The 19,115-nt window shown below is 40.2% G+C and overlaps 1 protein-coding gene across 2 annotated transcripts in view; it reads left to right on the top strand.

Moving 5' to 3' along the window:
* robo4 (roundabout, axon guidance receptor, homolog 4 (Drosophila)) overlaps window positions 1–19,115 on the top strand; it is a 47,565-nt gene that overhangs the window by 14,296 nt on the left and 14,154 nt on the right. For both annotated transcript variants that reach the window (XM_047379280.1, XM_047379281.1), the window contains exons 3-9: window positions 852–1,009; window positions 1,494–1,614; window positions 1,777–1,915; window positions 3,162–3,289; window positions 5,185–5,300; window positions 5,386–5,617; window positions 5,724–5,845. In XM_047379280.1, coding sequence (XP_047235236.1) covers window positions 852–1,009; window positions 1,494–1,614; window positions 1,777–1,915; window positions 3,162–3,289; window positions 5,185–5,300; window positions 5,386–5,617; window positions 5,724–5,845 — 1,016 coding nt within the window. The remainder of the gene's footprint in view (window positions 1–851; window positions 1,010–1,493; window positions 1,615–1,776; window positions 1,916–3,161; window positions 3,290–5,184; window positions 5,301–5,385; window positions 5,618–5,723; window positions 5,846–19,115) is intronic.

Genomic DNA, 19,115 nt, shown 5'->3' with positions numbered 1-19,115 from the left:
GACAGGAGGTTTTGATAATCTGACGAAGAGCCGTGGACAGGAGAGCGTCTATGCAGAGCCGCTCACAGGTGAGAGGCCTGAGACTGATTGCAGTCTAATTATATTAGGCTCAAATGGAATCAATTGTTATTTTACTAGTGTTCATACAAATATATATTTAATGGAGGGAAAGTAATTAAGTAAAGAAGCATAAATACAACATAAACAAACATGAAATCTCAGTAAAGGAAAATTCTGAATGGAACTGAGAAAGAATGTTCAGAGTATCGTTAGATGGCTAAAGATGTTAAATGCCCCTCTGTCTCTTTAAAGGCAAACTCAAACAGTTTGTGCAGAACCTGGGGTTCTAACCACATATCGTACGGCTGTGGAAGGTTTGGAGAGGAAAGGCAGAATGAATTCAATCAGATGATGGCCATCATACCTCAGATGCAATAGAAAAAAAAGACAAGAGTACCTAGAGTGAGATAGATGTTTACATTTCCAAAACCAACTTGGGTTTTTGACCCGGGTTCTGCCAACTCCTAGCTCTATGATTCATAACCAAATCAGGTTTGTGCAAAGAAGTTATGTTGCTAGCTAAGCTGGTGAACAGTTTCTACCAGAGGTGCACAAGAGAGCAAAGCTTGCTGGAACATTAGACTGAACAAAAACAAAAAGTTATGATGAAGAAAAACTAAACAAGTACATTTTAAAACAATTGGATCTGGTCAGTTATTCATTGATTTTTCCACTCTATGTCAAACTATCTGATGTCCATAAAACTGTTAATTCCCTGAGATATTTTCAGGTTCCATGTGGACCCCATTGTTCTAGTCCTGCTCAGATTAAATGTTACTCTGTTCTGGCAGATCTGAAAGAAGAGTTCAACGCACAACCCAGTGATGTGGAGGTGGCAGAAGGAGAGGTTGCTGTGATAAACTGTGATCCACCACTGGGACACCCAGAACCTAATGTCATCTGGAAGAAGGATGGTGTGCCCATCAACAACACTGACCACCACTACACTGTAAGAACCTTGACTGATTGTCTTCTACTGCTAGATATGTTGCTTTCATTATAGTAAACACTTAGAACAGTTTAATCTAATCCAATGTACTGTAGCTGAAAAAAACAAATGTCTTCAAGGTAAGGTGTCTTCTTCCTGTGGTTAATGATCCAGGGGCAAAATTATAATAGTTAACTTGACTGAAACCTAAACTGAAAATATAAAATTATAATCTTACAAAAAAGCAGTAGCTGCACAGTGGCACAGTTGGTAGCACTGTTGCCTTGCAGCAAGAAGGTCCTGGGTTAGATTCCCAGCCAGGGGCCTGTCCAGGGTGTACCCTGCCTCTCGCCCATAGACTGCTGGAGATAGGCACCAGCTCCCCTGTGACCCACTATGGAATAAGTGGTAGAAAATGACTGACTGACATAAAGGCTGTGACTATCTCAATGTACTTAGGGCTTGGGAAAAAATCTCTGCTGTTTGCATTGTGCCTATTCTGCAGAAGCTGACTGGGAAGCTGATCATTGAGCCTGCGGAGAAGAGCCATTCTGGGTCTTATGTCTGCGTGGCCAGGAACATTATGGGAGAGAGACATAGCCGGGCGGCTCGGCTCTCCGTCCTGGGTCAGACCAGATTAGAAAAAAGACTTTCTGTTTAACCATTTTGTTTTACTATATTTACATTTGTTTTAATCCCACCAGTGGAAAAAGCATTTCTCTCTCCAAACAACCCCCTGACTTATATCCTGTGTCAATCCACTGAGTTTCCTCTTTCATCTACCGCAGCTAAGCCTGTATTAGTGCTTAAGCCAGAAAATGTTTCTGTGAGGACGGGAGAGTCTGCCCACTTCTACTGCCAAGCTAAAGGTGACCCTACTCCTACTTTGGTGTGGAGCAGAGAGCGAGGGCCACTTCCTAATGGCAGGTAGACTGAATTATTTTCCTGATCAACCTTCATTACCTCCACTAACGAGGTTATGTCTTAGACAGCGTTGGTTTGTGTCTCTGTCCATCTGTCTGTCTGTTTGCAAAATAGCTCAAAACGTTATGAACGGATTTTGATGAAAATTTCAAACAAAAGAATTCTTTATCAATGGCAGACCATGATGCAACAACTTGGAGCTCCCACATGGGTCGTCATGCTGTCAGCAGCTGACATGCAGTGGCCAGAAGTCATCCAGAGTACAGCTCATCAAAATGGAAGAACCTGACATGCATCAATGACTCTATTGCTTTGGCAGAGTTCTGTGCTCTATGAGTGCTTTTCTAGTTCATCGGTGACACAGAATACTGTAGCTGAAGAAACTATAGTCACTATTATATGTACTGTAAGAAAACCAGAGTATATGATGGTCATGTGTCTGCCTCTCTCACCTGTTGACTGCTGGGATACACCCCAGTCCCCAACATCTGTAACCTTCAACTATAGTAGAAATAGTAGAAAATGAATGAATCAATGAACAGAGAGACAATATATGTTTCATGTTCTTGAGGTAAAATTAATTTTGCTTTTCTTGTAAGTTATCTAAATTAGAAATAGGACTTTGACTAATAAGACGTGGATTTAAAGTGCGATTTTGTGAATTGTTATGTTAGCAGTTGAAATTGTGCAAGTCATTACATCTTTATGCAGTATCAATTACATGAGATTTCTATTTTTTCCAAACTGTTTTATTTTGGAGCAGCGGTTCCTAAAGTCAGGATCAGGACCTCACTTTGGGTTTCATCAGTTAGTTTCAAATCCTTTTAAGAAATCAAATTACATACCAAAAAAAATCATATTAACATATTTTATGATATAAATCAAAGGAGGGATAGAAATACAAAAAATATATTTGCAGTTTATGTTGTCTTTATAATCCTGTTTAATTGACTTGTATACTTGTATTCTTAACTGGTAGTTGGGTCCACAAGTCTCCCCAGACAATATTTAGGTGGTCTGAAGCTGAAAGGTATGAGGAACAACTGGTTTAGAGCACTTGAATAACAAAAACTAACAGTTAAGGCTTTTTATATCAGAAATACAGACATCATCAAATAGATGAACAGTGAATTGTTCCTGAGAAACATTTACCTTACTTGTCAACTTGATGCACCTGTTTAGGTGCTAACAGACCTTGACAAGTAATATGGGATGGTTGATTGTTTTCTGTGGTACGGTATGTTTCCAGGTATCTCATAAACCCAGACCAGACACTGCAGCTCCATTATGTGACGGAGCAGGATGCTGGGAGGTACACCTGCACTGCTGCTAATCATGTTGGTGTTGTCACTGCCACTGCACAACTTCTAGTGGAAGGTGAGCTTTTATTCTGTTTTCTAAATTTATTCGGTACCTGCTCCATGTTGCCATTTGGATTGAAAACTGCCATAACGTTCTGTCACTGAGAAAGCAGATTTCTTAGAACCGGTTGTTATTACTTTATAATAACAAATTGAAGGCAGACATGTTGAATGCAAACAGAGAACTGGAGCTTTTAAAGCTAAATTGCTTTCTGCAGTATAGAAAAACAAGGATATTTACTCTCATACTATTAGTTTGCCAGCAACTCATTTGTACATTAAAGTAGAAGCTAAGGAATCATTTTTTCAGTCATATTTTTTTGAGTCTTCAGCTTTCTGACCTACCTCATTCTAACTAAGTTACACCACAGAAAGGGAGATATTTGTGTTTATATAGATTAAAGAGTTTGAAAGCAAGAATACATTTGAACAAAAAGATCACAGTTTCATTGCAACAAAACTTTGCAACTGTCAGGATGTGACATTTTGGACTTTGTTTTGTGGCTTTGTGTTTTAACTTTTGCTTAGATGTTTCCATTTTGGTTTTTGTATCGTGTTTATTAGTTCTTTTCCTCCCTCTACCGCCTCCTAGTGTTTGTTGTTTTCTTTCTCTCGCTCTTAGTTCCTTTCGTGGTTGCTTTCTTATTACTTTGTGTGGTATTATTATTATTATTATTATTATAGTTCTTTGTCTTCCTTGGATTCTCATTTAGTATCTCTGTGTTTATTTATGGTTAGGTATTTGTTCTCTTTCCAGGTCTTCCTCAGCTGTAGTTATTGTTAATGTTTGGGTTGTTTACTTTTGTAAATCAGGTTCTCCTTATGGGTTCTTTGTTTGTTCTTAGGTTGTTGTTGTTAGTGTTCCTATGTTTCCCTCTAGTTTCTCTGTTTACTGTAGTTCATGATTATTGTAGTTTCCTTATACTTCACTTGATTAATTATCTTGCTTATAGTTTTGCTTGGTCTGTGTTTTCTGTTTATTGTTTATTATTCTTTTCACCCATGCTCAGTCTTTGTATTTGTTTCACCTGTTCCTTGTTCCTCCTTCTCACACCTGTTCCCTGTTTCTTTGATTACCTGCCCTTTGTTATCCCTCAGTATATTAGTTGGTTTTGTGTCATTCTGTGTTGCTGATTCCTCTTCATCACAACCCCGTTCCCTACCATGACCATGCTTTGTTTATGCTACGTTTTGGAAAACCATGCTACGTTTTTGCCATGAGAACCTGCCGTCCTTATGTAAGTTTTTGATCTCTTCTCTGGTTTGTTCCTGCAGTGATTTTGTTACGTTTTTTTGAAAATAAGCTAAAGAATTACTAAGCTGCTGCTGCCAAGCTCTTGTCTGCACTTCGGTCTGACCCCAAACCCCATCGTGACAGCAACAAAATAAACTTGATCATTATATAAAAAGTGACTTATCAGCATACAGTAAGTGGGTTGGGGTATTTTTGTCTGACTTTAACAACAGCGTAGCATATATGATGTGATAATGGTTGTTTGTTTTTTACTTTTCCACTGAAGCTGTGACTCTTGGAGTTGTCAGTATCAATGTATTCATCCATCCATCCATTGTCTATCCCTGGATGTCCCTGCAGGGTCATGGGACATGCTGGTGTGTATCTCCAGTGATCATTGGGCAAGAGGCGGGTTGCCCCCTGGGCAGCTGCTTAATTATGCAGCAATACATTTTCCATTTCTGTTTTTGTGCCAGTATTTTTAATTAGTTAACTATTTCCATCTTAATGAAGAGAAGTTTCATTGGAACAGACGTTTCAGTTGGCATGGTAGAAACTGCTTTTTACAGCCCCAACAATTGGCTAAATGTGTTGCTTCATCCTTAAAAGATAACTATAGACCACTTGATGCTTTTCAAATAAATTTAAATAAATATGTGAAACATTTACTATTTCAGAAGCTCCCAGCACTGAACAGAAAGACTTACACAGAGAGCTGTCAGCCTTACGAGTGCTTCTGGAAAATGTCACCATCATTGCCTCTGGGTCCAACATATCCCTGGTACAATGGAAGGTATGAGAACACTCTTTCAGAGCTTTGTAGGCAGAGTACAAACAGGTGAAGTGATTTATCTGTGTTTGGTGTTTTCTGTGATCAGCTTCAGTCCTACCCAGCTCAGCCCCATTACCTTGATGGCTTTGAGGTTCTCTATCGCTCCCTGGTGCCTGCCAACTCAGACTGGGCAGCAAAAAAGGTTTCACTGCCAAGCTTCCAGGCTCAGGTCGGTCCCCTGAAGAGGGGCTACAAGTATGAGTTCAAGGTTCGCCCTTATGGCAGCAACTTGTATGGAAGGGAGAGCAACACACGGCATCTCAGAGTCCCAGAGAGAGGTGAGGAAAGGTTGGGTTAACAAACACTGCTAAAATGCATTTTTTTTTCGCTTTAATTCACAAATCAAACATACTCAGGACAAAAATGTTGTCCCTTTTCATACAGTGCCAGGTGCCCCCCCACAGGCTGTGTTCATAATGGTGAACCACGAGCAGAATAACAGCATCCATTTGAGTTGGGAACCTCCTCCTCATGACAGCCACAATGGTGTCATACAGGGCTACCAGGTAATCGGAGTGAGGCAGCACTGCAGAGATTCATCCATAAACATCATTAACCAAGTTGTAATCCGAAGCTTTAACCTTGCATCCACATAATTGTTAAAATTATCCTCATTCTTTTTTCTTCCACGTCATTTCTTTCTCCCTCATATACTACCTTATCTCCTTTTCCCTTCCATATGTCCTTTTCTTTTTAGGATTCTTTCTTTCGTGCTTTCTCGTGTTGCATGCTGGGAATGGGTTGGTGGCACTGCTGCTGTGTGTGGAGAGTTTGATTGAAAGTTTGAATCTCTTTTGAAGTCCTATATTTTCCTACTCTCTTTATGGGAGTTTATTTGCTTACATTTCCTGACTGGTTGGTGCTAGAGTAAACAAACTCCTTGTATGTCCAAAAATGTACTTGGCAATAAAGCTTTTCTGAGTATGGTTTAATATTTTAATTGTACCACTCTGCGTGAAGCCTGTTTGCAGGGATGGTGTCAGCTGAGATGCCATCCCTGTCACAACAACATGGAGTTTGGCTGAAGCCTGACTCAATAATCCCAGTTGAGACTGTTCTCCTGGCTGTGGAAGATCTTCTGGGTCATGACAATCTGAATATGCGTTTAGGATGAATGGGTTGTTTTTCTTAAAAATTAGCATTTTGTGGCTGATTTCATTATGAGCTGTGTTTCTTTAGAGGGTGACTACTTGCAATAGTGGCTGTGTCTTCCACACAGATGACATTCTCAGGTGTCTACTCATTTATCCTCAATGAATCATAGAAGCAAGAACTCAAAAATTTGCAAGATTGTGAGTGGTTTTTGATTAACTGGTCTGGGATGCTAGAGTGACAAACCGAAAATTCAGAAGGCAAGTGTTTGTTTTTAAATTCACCATCACAGGCACTTTAAGTTTCTTTCAGAGTAATACATGAAGAGGGCCATTATATGGTTTGTGTGTACAGGTCTCAGGCAATGTTGACAATGACAATATAAACTTCAGAAGACAGAAAAGAAGCTTCTCATGCACAATTGGATGTATCTCCTAGTACAGTGGTTTCTGTTACTGAGCCTCCTGCTGCAGCAGAGGATATGAAATATAACAAGGTTTAGGATTGCACTTCTATTGCAGATTCAGTCATATACAGGAGATCTCTACAATCTGGAAGAAATGTGTATTTTTCTTGATAAAACCTTTGGAAAATCTGTGAAAGGTAATTTTTTTTTTTTTTTCCCCAATGTAGTCAAATTTATCTAAAGTGTAGTGACTACAAAGGATAATCAGTGTTGACCTATTAGATGAAAAGAAATATTTTCACTGAAAAAATATATTCATGAATGTAGTTCACTGGGTGTTCCTCTTTTTACTGTTTGCTCTTTGTCTTTTTCCTTCACCACCTTTTCATGCTGAGGCTGGGACTGCCAAGCATGAGGCCTAGAGAAACACCAAAGAGGAGATTTGCAGATGGAGTCAAAGAGGACATAAAAGTAGTGGGTGTGAGAGAAGAAGATGCTGAAGTTAGGGTTAGATGAAGACAGATGACTCGCTGCGGTGACCCCTGAAAGGGAAAAGCTGAAAGAAAAAAGGAGATGACCAGCAACCCCTGTGGTAGTTTGTACTTTTCTTAAGTTGCCACAGGAAAAATACAGACTCTGCTGCTCCTTCTTCTGAACAATGTTGATGTGTCTGAACCATCTCAGCAAGAAAATACCACCAGAAGAGAGGGGAGGGTTGTTGTTAGGGGATGCAAGTGGCCCTGTTTTGTGGGAGTGAATGGCTGGTATTCAAATGTACAGAAGAAGCTGTTGAAGTCATCAGCCGGTTGAGGGGCTCATCACAGCTTGGGAATATGGGCTCCTGTAGCTGGTAATGGTATTCAAGTTCCTCCAAAACTGCCACTGGGCTATTAGCTAAGAAGCTGCATTTTAGCTTTTCATTGTAGCTTCTCTTAGCTGCCCTGAAATCCTTGGTCATTTTGTTTCTTGTGTGCTTATACAGGGCCTGCTCAACTTTGGTCCAATGCAGCTTTCTAAGATGCAAGGTAAACTAAGGTTTATTTTTGTTTTTTTGAAAAGTGTTGGTCTTCACACACTTCTTCACAAAAACTGATGTATGATGGCAGTGTCGGTGAATTTGTTTAGATCAGAGGCTGAAGCTTCAAAAACACTCCAATCTATGTAGTCAAAGCAGGCCTGTAACATCTGCTTTGAGTGCTCCGTCCACTTAACAGTCCTAACCACAGGTTTAGAAGTTTTTAATTTCTGCCTCTAGGTTGAAATAAGATAAAGCCGATGGTAATCGGAAAGTCCTGAAGCGGCCCTGGTAAAAGCCCGATATGCATCTTTTAAAGCTGTGTAGCAGTGGTCCGGACTGTTTGTCTCTGGTTGGACACTTTACAAGCTGTTTGTATTTTGGTAGTGAATTTGAGAGGTTTGCACTGTTAAAATCCCAAAGAACAATGATGAGAGTCTGGTTGTTTTTCTCCACATCTGTTATCTGCCACTGACTGGATGCAATCTACTGGGTTTCCTTGAATAGAAAAACTTTTTATCCAATTTGAATAAAAAGCTAACTCTGACTGCACTGTTCAATGGTTAGGATTAATTGGAATGTATGTACCTGACTGTTGTGAAGTGCCTTGAGACAACATGTGTTGTGAATTGGCGCTATACAAATAAACTGAATTGAAATTATCAGGTCAGCAAGCTGTTTTTCAGCCTCTGATGTCCAGGCTTCTGGTGGGATGTAAACACCAATCAAAAGAAATGTGGAGAACTCCTTAAGTAAATACAAAGGTTTATAGTTTATTAAAAATGACTCCAGCTAAGCACTACGTATCTTCTGTAACACTGTGACATCAGTACACCAACCTTCATTTTATTACACTCCCTGACTTACCGATTGAAGACGTGAATTTAACACGTGACCAAAAACCCACGGAGGTTTCAAGGATACAAACAAAAACATCCATGTTTTGTTCCAGTCGACTGCTGACGTTCCGTCATATTTTTCCCCTTTGCCAAAGGAGACCAAACAACGAAGACCGACCGTTTTCCTTTTGAGTTTGTTACGGACGTGTAACTACTCTCTCCCCTGCTCCAAAGAAGACAACAAGTAATCCTGTTTTATTTCTATTAGAAATAGCTTGGGCAGGATAGAGTAGGATTTTTGGGCGATTTAGAATCGCATGTATGTGCATGCAACGTCTTATTGAAACTTTGATTGCTGTTGGACTCTGAAGCCGCTTCGCTTTGAAGCTGTCTGTGTCTGAACACCTGAAAAATATTAATTAATCAGTAATCATAATTCTTACATCTTATTACTTCATCACCTTACGCCACTCCAAAGGCATTGCCCTGAACAGCGGGGACGTTGAGGCATGCCACCCGCTACCCAGGAGAAATACCCGTAACAAGGCCGATATCATCCTGAGGTTTGTTAATAGACAGCATAAGACTGCATTACTCAAACAGTGACTAAAGCTGAAAGGATCAGGACAGGTTTTACAGAAACAGGTTGTTAGCCTTATATATTTGTCCTGTAGGTTTTACTGATCACCACCTAATTACTCTGGAATTTTATATTGCGCATCTTATTGACACTTTAATACAAAACTACTCTAAGACAGGGATTTTTGTCAAAAATTTTAGACCTTCTGGGAAAAATCTGAGAAAATAAGATTAATTTTAAATCCCTGAGTGAGTGGTGAGAAGGCAATGCTCAAGTTTGTGATTTTCCAGCAATGTACTAGCCATTCCATAGTTAGTTTAATGGGTTATCCATAACCTGGAAAAATAAATGTGTAACTCAACTCATAATGGCAGGAGTGATCATATACTCAAAGAACAGCAGTTAAGTTCTTTCTTACATGAAAGAGCTTAAGGGGTTTTAGTTAGGTCAAGGTTTTCTAATATAAGGGATATGGATGCAGCCACTTATTTTTTTCCTGAAATCTAGAATGATCCCGTTTCTCAGACAAAGCATGTCTTAGATTACCGGACAACACTGTGACAACTAACCCTACTATCATGAAACAACATGCGGTAGACTTTTAAAGTGCCCTGTCCTAGAACGAAAACTGCAATGCTGCCTGTGTTTAAAAAAAAAAAACTGTTGGAGGAACTTTGTCAGCTGCTGACAGAGCGGTTCTGGATGCAAAATTGTTTCTGTAGCAGTAACCACTGTTGTGAGCAATGGTGCAGCTTTGGGTCTACCACTGGGGGGGTTAAGCTCTCTGCCTATTTATTTTTTTTGATTGAATCTTTTATTTTTGTATGAAGGAGTCTAAAACCAAATATTTGACATTTTTAGAGCACCTTCATATTTATGATTGCTGCAATGTGGTGTTTTGGGGGTGTTTGGACCTCCATCATGGAACAAATTAATTCTATAGTGGAGGTATGACGGGTGTTTTTAGGGTCTTGAAACCTTGGGGACTTTAGCCCAGGCTCTAAATAGTTTAATTTTCATAAGACAGCAGCCCAGTTTGTTAGTAATTTAGAATTATACTAATATAGGACATGTACCAGTTCTCTGCATTGGCTGGGTTTTCAGTGAATGCAAATTAATGTAAAGCAAGCAAGTGAAGTTAATAATTTTATTTTGTTTTAATTTGTTTTGCTAGTAATTTCTGCTCATTCCGTCTGACAAAAGTTCTTAAACTCAGAGAAACTGTTTACTGTGGGTCAAAAACGTGCTTCTTTACTCATTTGCTAAATTACAATTTTAAATGTGTAAATGTTTAAAGAAAATTTCTTACATTTCAAAAAAGGAAACTAGTATTAAGTTGATTTTCCCCAATCTTGGTCAAATAGTAAGAGTCTAAAAACACAATAAGCAAAATAAATAAATGTGTTTATTTATTATTTAGCTTATTTGTTATGATGAGAGCTTCCCAAAAGTTTGATTAAAACTGATTCTCTAAATATGTTCCTTATTTAATGAGTCTGTTCTGTTTTACGGACATCTTTCCAGCCCTTCATTCCACTTATGACAAAACTATTTTAACTTGGCCTGCCAGAAATAATACATAAAACAATTTACAACACAGTAAGTTGTTTTCCACAGAGCTTGTGAGTCTGGTTCAGTTATTACTATTTAACACTTTATTTCAAATATAAAATAGAGCTTTCTTGGACTCTCACCTTATGTCCAGAACCAGCACAGAAAATATGAGAAGAGAAAAGGGAGGCTTACTTTCTCACTGGCACCAGGAGATATTTTCCTGATTTAATGACCAACTGTTTTTCTCTGTCTACTTGTAGAACTGGACTTTAGGACTGGTTGCAGCAATGAGATGCAATGTGTTGATCTGAAGGACCTTTTAATGTGTTTAACTTCGTTTGGATTAAATGCTTTGATTTTGCTTGAACTAAAGGACCAGGTATGTCATTTATAAATGTGGCGTACACACAAAATGGGGCCTGAAACTGCCGTACATCACTTTTCACGCAAAGGTTGTGATCTTTAAAAACCAAGTTGGCAGGAGAATGTGGGGTCCCTCACACAAACTTTGACCCATGCGTACGCTCGTTGTGGAGACAGGGGAAACTGGCGACACAGATGGTTAGGTGAGGAATTGAAGCAACACAGCATCAATCATAGATCAACTTCATCATATGCATTAAAAACTGCAGTGTTATTTATGGTTGCACCGGTGAGCCATAACTATACATACAGACCTTTGAAATAAAAAAAGACCTATAAACCAACTTAAATCAAAGTCAGCACAACATTTCATCAAAGTTTTCTCACCATCACATTCCTCTCCCCGATGATCACCAGGGTAATGTGTACCACAGATTAACACATAAATTGTGACAAGGTGTGAGGCAATAACACTGATTGCTGTAAACATTTAAATACCATAGAGACACTCATGTGTACTGCTGCTTTTCTTTGCTCTTTTCTCCTTGGTTGCTATTGTTAACCATGAAATAACATTGATCATCTAGCTCATTAAAATACACATTGACATTCATAAGCTGTTTTGCATTGGAGAAATTGCTCACTGGTGTGCGTGCGCATGGTTTTATAGGTCTGGATTTTGTGTTTTGGCAGACACCATTTTTTGCTTTTGGCCATATTTACACTACTACTATAAATCCTATGCAATGTTTTATGAAGGAGACCCCAGATATTTTCACATCATGCTGTAAATCCAGCTAGAAGCTCACAGAGGGTTCCAACTGTTTTCTATCATAGCCAGGCTATAACTGTAGCTCAGGTAACAGTCCCTCTGCTCTCCCTTTATCATCATAACTTTGACGTTGCTCATTAGTGAACCTCCACCTTATGTCTTGTTGGGTGAATAAGTGACTAGCCACAGCTTACAATTAGTCCATTAAAGTCGGAAAAGGTTTAGACAGTCCAGTGAAAATTCAGGGAGGCATGAGACAAGGGTATACTATTTCTGGACAGCTTTTTTCAATTGCTATTGAACCACTTGTAAACAGACTCCATTTAAACTTTCAGGTGTTGTCCCCCCAGGTCTCTCCCATCTCCCTTCATTGGTTTTGTCTGCCTATGCTGATGATATATACAGGGGTTGGACAATGAAACTGAAAAACCTGTCATTTTAGTGTGGGAGGTTTCAAGGCTAAATTGGACCAGCCTGGTAGCCAGTCTTCATTGATTGCACATTGCACCAATAAGAGCAGAGTGTGAAGGTTCAATTAGCAGGGTAAGAGCACAGTTTTGCTGAAAATATTGAAATGCACACAACATTATGGGTGACATACCAGAGTTCAAAAGAGGACAAATTGTTGGTGCACGTCTTGCTGGCGCATCTGTGACCAAGACAGCAAGTCTTTGTGATGTATCAAGAGCCACGGTATCCAGGGTAATGTCAGCATACCACCAAGAAGGACGAACCACATCCAACAGGATTAACTGTGGACGCAAGAGGAAGCTGTCTGAAAGGGATGTTTGGGTGCTAACCCAGATTGTATCCAAAAAACATAAAACCACGGCTGCCCAAATCACGGCAGAATTAAATGTGCACCTCAACTCTCCTGTTTCCACCAGAACTGTCCGTCGGGAGCTCCACAGGGTCAATATACACGGCCGGGCTGCTATAGCCAAACCTTTGGTCACTCATGCCAATGCCAAACGTCAGTTTCAATGGTGCAAGGAGCGCAAATCTTGGGCTGTGGACAATGTGAAACATGTATTGTTCTCTGATGAGTCCACCATTACTGTTTTCCCCACATCCGGGAGAGTTACAGTGTGGAGAAGCCCCAAAGAAGCGTACCACCCAGACTGTTGCATGCCCAGAGTGAAGCATGGGGATGGATCAGTGATGGTTTGGGCTGCCATATCATGGCATTCCCTTGGCCCAATACTTGTGCTAGATGGGCACGTCACTGCCAAGGACTACCGAACCATTCTTGAGGACCATGTGCATCCAATGGTTCAAACATTGAATCCTGAAGGCGGTGCCGTGTATCAGGATGACAATGCACCAATACACACAGCAAGACTGGTGAAAGATTGGTTTGATGAACATGAAAGTGAAGTTGAACATCTCCCATGGCCTGCACAGTCACCAGATCTAAATATTATTGAGCCACTTTGGGGTGTTTTGGAGGAGCGAGTCAGGAAACGTTTTCCTGAGACTTCAATGGGATGCAGGTACTCTAGGGGATATTTTGAAAATTCATAAGGATGCTTCAGCAGCTATAGTAATTGGGGGAAACAGTACAGCTTTACTTTTTGGACAGCGGCTAAATACTGTTGAACCAAAACTACCAGGTAATCCAGGGTATGAAAGGCTCAAAGACTGTTACAGTTTCAGTCTGCCATGGTTGGACACTCCAAGTTGTTTGCAACAATATTTTGGTTTGGCTTTAAATAACTATTAAAGGTGCCAAATATAAATATTATTATTAATTGAGATTAAAATTAACAAGTGGGGGTACAACCTGAACAGGAATTTATAGCCAAGCAGCTCTCAGTATGTCAGTTATTGTTTCAAGAATACCTGTCTGGTGAGGTGTGGTATTATAGAACATTCAATTCGAATTTGCACACTGGCATTTTCAAACAATAAGAACCAAGGTTTTATTTGAGGAATTGGGAATGAGGCCAGATTAGCTCCGAAATGTAACAACGGACACAGATTCTCAAACAACCAGTCCACAACACATGGCTGAAGGCTAAATTAAACCATATTTTAAAAGGATGAAGTTTCAAAAGTAATTTGGCGAATTAGTAATCAATAATCTTTTGGTCAAATGATTTAATGTTGTGTGAACTAGCTATCACAGTGGCTGATTGAATGGAGTGATGGACTACCAAAATGCCAGCTTAAAAACATTTATGGACTCACAAAATGGCGAATGAATGGACAGATCGAGTGGCGATGTCACGTCCAGGATTAGCTGTTCTGTTAATAAGCAGCTGTGGTGACATTTAGCACCCCCTCTTAGGCCCCACACGTACCTCTACATCTATTACAAATCGTGTGTATAAGGGCAGATGGCGTTCTACAGTCACTCGACCCTCATACAGAATGAGCTGTGTAGTAAACACAGCCAAACTGATGGTGGCTCCATCTTAACATTAGCAGAACTTTAGCTTTAGCATTAGGGATAACAGAAACACAATTTAGCATTTTTTTAAGAACTATGTAGACATGTTTTATGCAGGTTAGTGAGAGAGGATGGGAAAACACAGATAAAACAGAGCAGGTTCATGTTACTGGACAGTCAGTGTTAAAACCACTCATTGAAATAAAGTTTGTCGCAACCTAACACAACCCAAAACAAAACACATTATGTAGCATTAAGGCTCAGTGCCCTGTTAGCACACATGCAGTTAAGCAGCACAAACAAAGCAAAACACAATGAAATAAACATTATTTAAATTGCTTTATCCTAAGCCAGTTTTCTCTCCCCAGACATAACCTATTGCTTGAACCGTGATAAACAGGAAGACATCCTTTAAGGCCAGTGAGTCCGGGATGTCCAATGACCAGAAAAGACCTGGCACCTGCTTTCAGTCTAGCAGCTGGGGCAAGCGTCAGCTTGGACTGGCATTGACGGGCATACACGTGTGTTGTTGGGATTTCAGTGCCGTCTTCTTCAGGAAGAGGGGGAAAACCACTTTGTTGACGTAATTAGACACCATCTCTTCTTGGGGAATCTATGCTTCTTTCAGATTCTTTTTTGGTTTCTTCAAAGATGCAGTGTTTTACTCACCAGCGAGATCAAGATATTTATGTGTGTGTCTCCCCCAATGCAACCTGTGGAGACTGCAGATAAAAAGAATGTGCTGCGGCTGTACATAGCGTTTTATACCTTTATGACATAACTGGGATTCCGGCTGTGAAACTCCTGCTTTTTGGTAGCTGTGCAAGAGAATGGGTTAAAATTGCATTCTGGGATTTAGAGTTTTTGTCAGTTTCTGTTCTGCAGTTCAGTTCAGTCCTTTTTGTTCCTCCCATAGCTGGGCCTAACAATGTATGCTTCTGAGGTAGGCTGGTTGCCTTGGCTATGATAAACACCTCCTGTTTTACCTACAACACTTGGATCTGACTATAATAATAACACCTCTTACCAATCTGTTTTCACTTTTAAAAGAAAGATGAACTCTACACCTGGAATGTGGCTTTTTGAGGAGCCTATGACTGGAAGTAGTTTGTCATCTCAACTCCTTTCTTCTGTCAGCATGTGATCCAGGCTGAGAGAGCCTGGCTGCTTAAACCTAGCGCCCCTGATGAAGACCTCTGTCTCCAGGCTCAATGAACTGTTGAATATATGGTCTCATGGATTGTTGCTCAGTTTGATCAAGATTTGTGCTTCTCTGCCAGGATCCCTTACAGTGTTTGCTGAGAACTATACTCTATTTCACCAGTGGGATTATTAGCATGAGTATTTGTTTCCTTTCCTGATTGTTCCTTCAACTGTTGAGTTGGGGCAGGATAAAAGAGATATGTCAGTGTGAAGGTTTTGAATTTACGCTATCTGGTAGATGTTAAGGTTTCAACGTGGACAGAAATTTTTGACCCCAGTTCTACCCAAAGAGGCTGTTGGTGGTCCCTGTACAAGACCCCTGTTGAGACACAGGATGACCTCCGGTGGAAAATTACAGGTCCTTCTCAAAATATTAGCATATTGTGATAAAGTTCATTATTTTCTATAATGTAATGATGAAAATTTAACATTCATATATTTTAGATTCATTGCACACTAACTGAAATATTTCAGGTCTTTTATTGTCTTAATATGGATGATTTTGGCATACAGCTCATGAAAACCCAAAATTCCTATCTCACAAAATTAGCATATTTCATCCGATCAATAAAAGAAAAGTGTTTTTAATACAAAAAACGTCAACCTTCAAATAATCATGTACAGTTATGCACTCAATACTTGGTCGGGAATCCTTTTGCAGAAATGACTGCTTCAATGCGGCGTGGCATGGAGGCAATCAGCCTGTGGCACTGCTGAGGTCTTATGGAGGCCCAGGATGCTTCGATAGCGGCCTTTAGCTCATCCAGAGTGTTGGGTCTTGAGTCTCTCAACGTTCTCTTCACAATATCCCACAGATTCTCTATGGGGTTCAGGTCAGGAGAGTTGGCAGTCCAATTGAGCACAGTGATACCATGGTCAGTAAACCATTTACCAGTGGTTTTGGCACTGTGAGCAGGTGCCAGGTCGTGCTGAAAAATGAAATCTTCATCTCCATAAAGCTTTTCAGCAGATGGAAGCTTGAAGTGCTCCAAAATCTCCTGATAGCTAGCTGCATTGACCCTGCCCTTGATAAAACACAGTGGACCAACACCAGCAGCTGACACGGCACCCCAGACCATCACTGACTGTGGGTACTTGACACTGGACTTCTGGCATTTTGGCATTTCCTTCTCCCCAGTCTTCCTCCAGACTCTGGCACCTTGATTTCCGAATGACATGCAGAATTTGCTTTCATCCGAAAAAAGTACTTTGGACCACTGAGCAACAGTCCAGTGCTGCTTCTCTGTAGCCCAGGACTGGGGAATGCGGCACCTGTAGCCCATTTCCTGCACACGCCTGTGCACAGTGGCTCTGGATGTTTCTACTCCAGACTCAGTCCACTGCTTCCGCAGGTCCCCCAAGGTCTGGAATCGGCCCTTCTCCACAATCTTCCTCAGGGTCCGGTCACCTCTTCTCGTTGTGCAGCGTTTTCTGCCACACTTTTTCCTTCCCACAGACTTCCCACTGAGGTGCCTTGATACAGCACTCTGGGAACAGCCTATTCGTTCAGAAATTTCTTTCTGTGTCTTACCCTCTTGCTTGAGGGTGTCAATAGTGGCCTTCTGGACAGCAGTCAGGTCGGCAGTCTTACCCATGATTGGGGTTTTGAGTGATGAACCAGGCTGGGAGTTTTAAAGGCCTCAGGAATCTTTTGCAGGTGTTTAGAGTTAACTCGTTGATTCAGATGATTAGGTTCATAGCTCGTTTAGAGACCCTTTTAATGATATGCTAATTTTGTGAGATAGGAATTTTGGGTTTTCATGAGCTGTATGCCAAAATCATCCGTATTAAGACCATAAAAGACCTGAAATATTTCAGTTAGTGTGCAATGAATCTAAAATATATGATGGTTACATTTTCATCATGACATTATGGAAAATAATGAACTTTATCACAATATGCAAATTTTTTGAGAAGGACCTGTATACATGAGCCTTTTTTCTATTGCCTGCAGAAAGCCCCAGGCTTTTGCAAAGCCCCAGGGAGAAAGTAGACCTCACAACTTTATCTGTGCAGGCAGTTCATCCAGAACGTGCCTACATTTAAATGTTTTTTGAGTTTTCAGAGCAGGGGATCAGGGGAGCAGCTAACTGGGCAGCTGGACTGGGACTTCCCTACTAACCCCTGCCTGGTCTCAGCCAGGCACACTGGGATTTACCACTACCTGTTATCTGTTTGTTGCGGCTGAAAGTCAATATAGTGTTTAGTGGGTGGGTGGTGAATAACCGCAAGTACCAGAAATTTGTGACATTTTAAGTTATTGTTGGCATTTTTTACCACTTCTTCCATTGTGGGTCGTGTGGAAGCTGGTGCCTATCTCAAGCAGTCTATGGGCGGAAGGGAGGAACACCCTAGACAGGTCGCCATTCCATCACAGGGCAACACAGACACATATAGGACAAATAACCATGCACACACTGATTCACACCTAAGGTCAATGTAGAGAGACCATTTAACTTAACAGTCATGTTTTGGACTGTCAAACCCAGGATCTTCTTGCTGCAAGGGAACGGTGCTACCAACTGCGCCACCGTGCAGCCCATTGTTAACTTTTTCGCCAGAACTCTGGAAGACAAATGTTTTAATGCAGTGCTGATGATCCGAGAACACATTTTCCATGTACATAAAAAATACATATTTCCCTAAGACTGTATTTATATATAAACTCAACTTAGTGGAGTATGAGCAGGAGTATATTTTTATTTTTCCATAGTTTTATGCAGACGGCTCTGCAGGCGGAGAGACAACAGTTCCAGGTTTGGATGCAGAGGCTCTGTGATCCCACCAGTCTGCTCTGCTCTATGCATCTTGTACTTTATATAAATATTTGCTTATGATTAGACAGTCGATGTATCAGTTGCCTGTAATTCTGGACTGATTATCAGTTTTTTTATTCTAATAAGTACATTTTTTCTCAAAACTTGTTCTGTAGTTATCTGATATGAGTTTAACTGGTGATAGTAAAAAATGAGTGTGTTAATCAGTGTTTAGTAGTTATTGTGAATGAATCATGCAGTTGTAAACCAACAACTCTGGCCAGATGCAGGTTGGTAACATTTTTTTTATGTAAAATGGTGATTTAAACTCTTCCTGCTTATGAATCCAGTCCAACTTAAGGAATAATGGAAGGAATTAATCAACTGTGTAACTCTAAAGCTGCTCATCTTTTATTATTTATCAGTTGACAGAAATAAATTATTTATTAGCTTTAAAATGAAGTAAAGAGGAATGTCATCTGCTGACATGAAGATGTATTGCAGTTTTTTCACAACTTCCCCATACGTCATTTGGCTGATTTAAATAAATGGAATAAACGGAAAAAGAATGTACGAGGTTCCCTGGGATTCCTATTAGCTGGGTAGAACAAATCCTGGGGCTTTAAATCATGGGGCTTTCTATTCCCAATTCAACATCTGCTTATCAAATGTTTTTGCTAAATAGCTCTTTTCAAATTTTTTAATACCCTTTTTCAAGGGTTTGGAAAATAGTTTTACTCTTGTCTTTTTATTTACAGTCCATGCTATTCTGCAAAAGCTGCATTTTTGTTTCATCTTAGGTAT

The sequence above is a fragment of the Girardinichthys multiradiatus genome, chromosome 11 (assembly GCF_021462225.1).
Source record: "Girardinichthys multiradiatus isolate DD_20200921_A chromosome 11, DD_fGirMul_XY1, whole genome shotgun sequence".
In the NCBI taxonomy this organism is placed as follows: domain Eukaryota; kingdom Metazoa; phylum Chordata; class Actinopteri; order Cyprinodontiformes; family Goodeidae; genus Girardinichthys; species Girardinichthys multiradiatus.
Note: the sequence above shows the minus strand (reverse complement) of the source record. Positions and strands in the feature narration are given on the sequence as shown.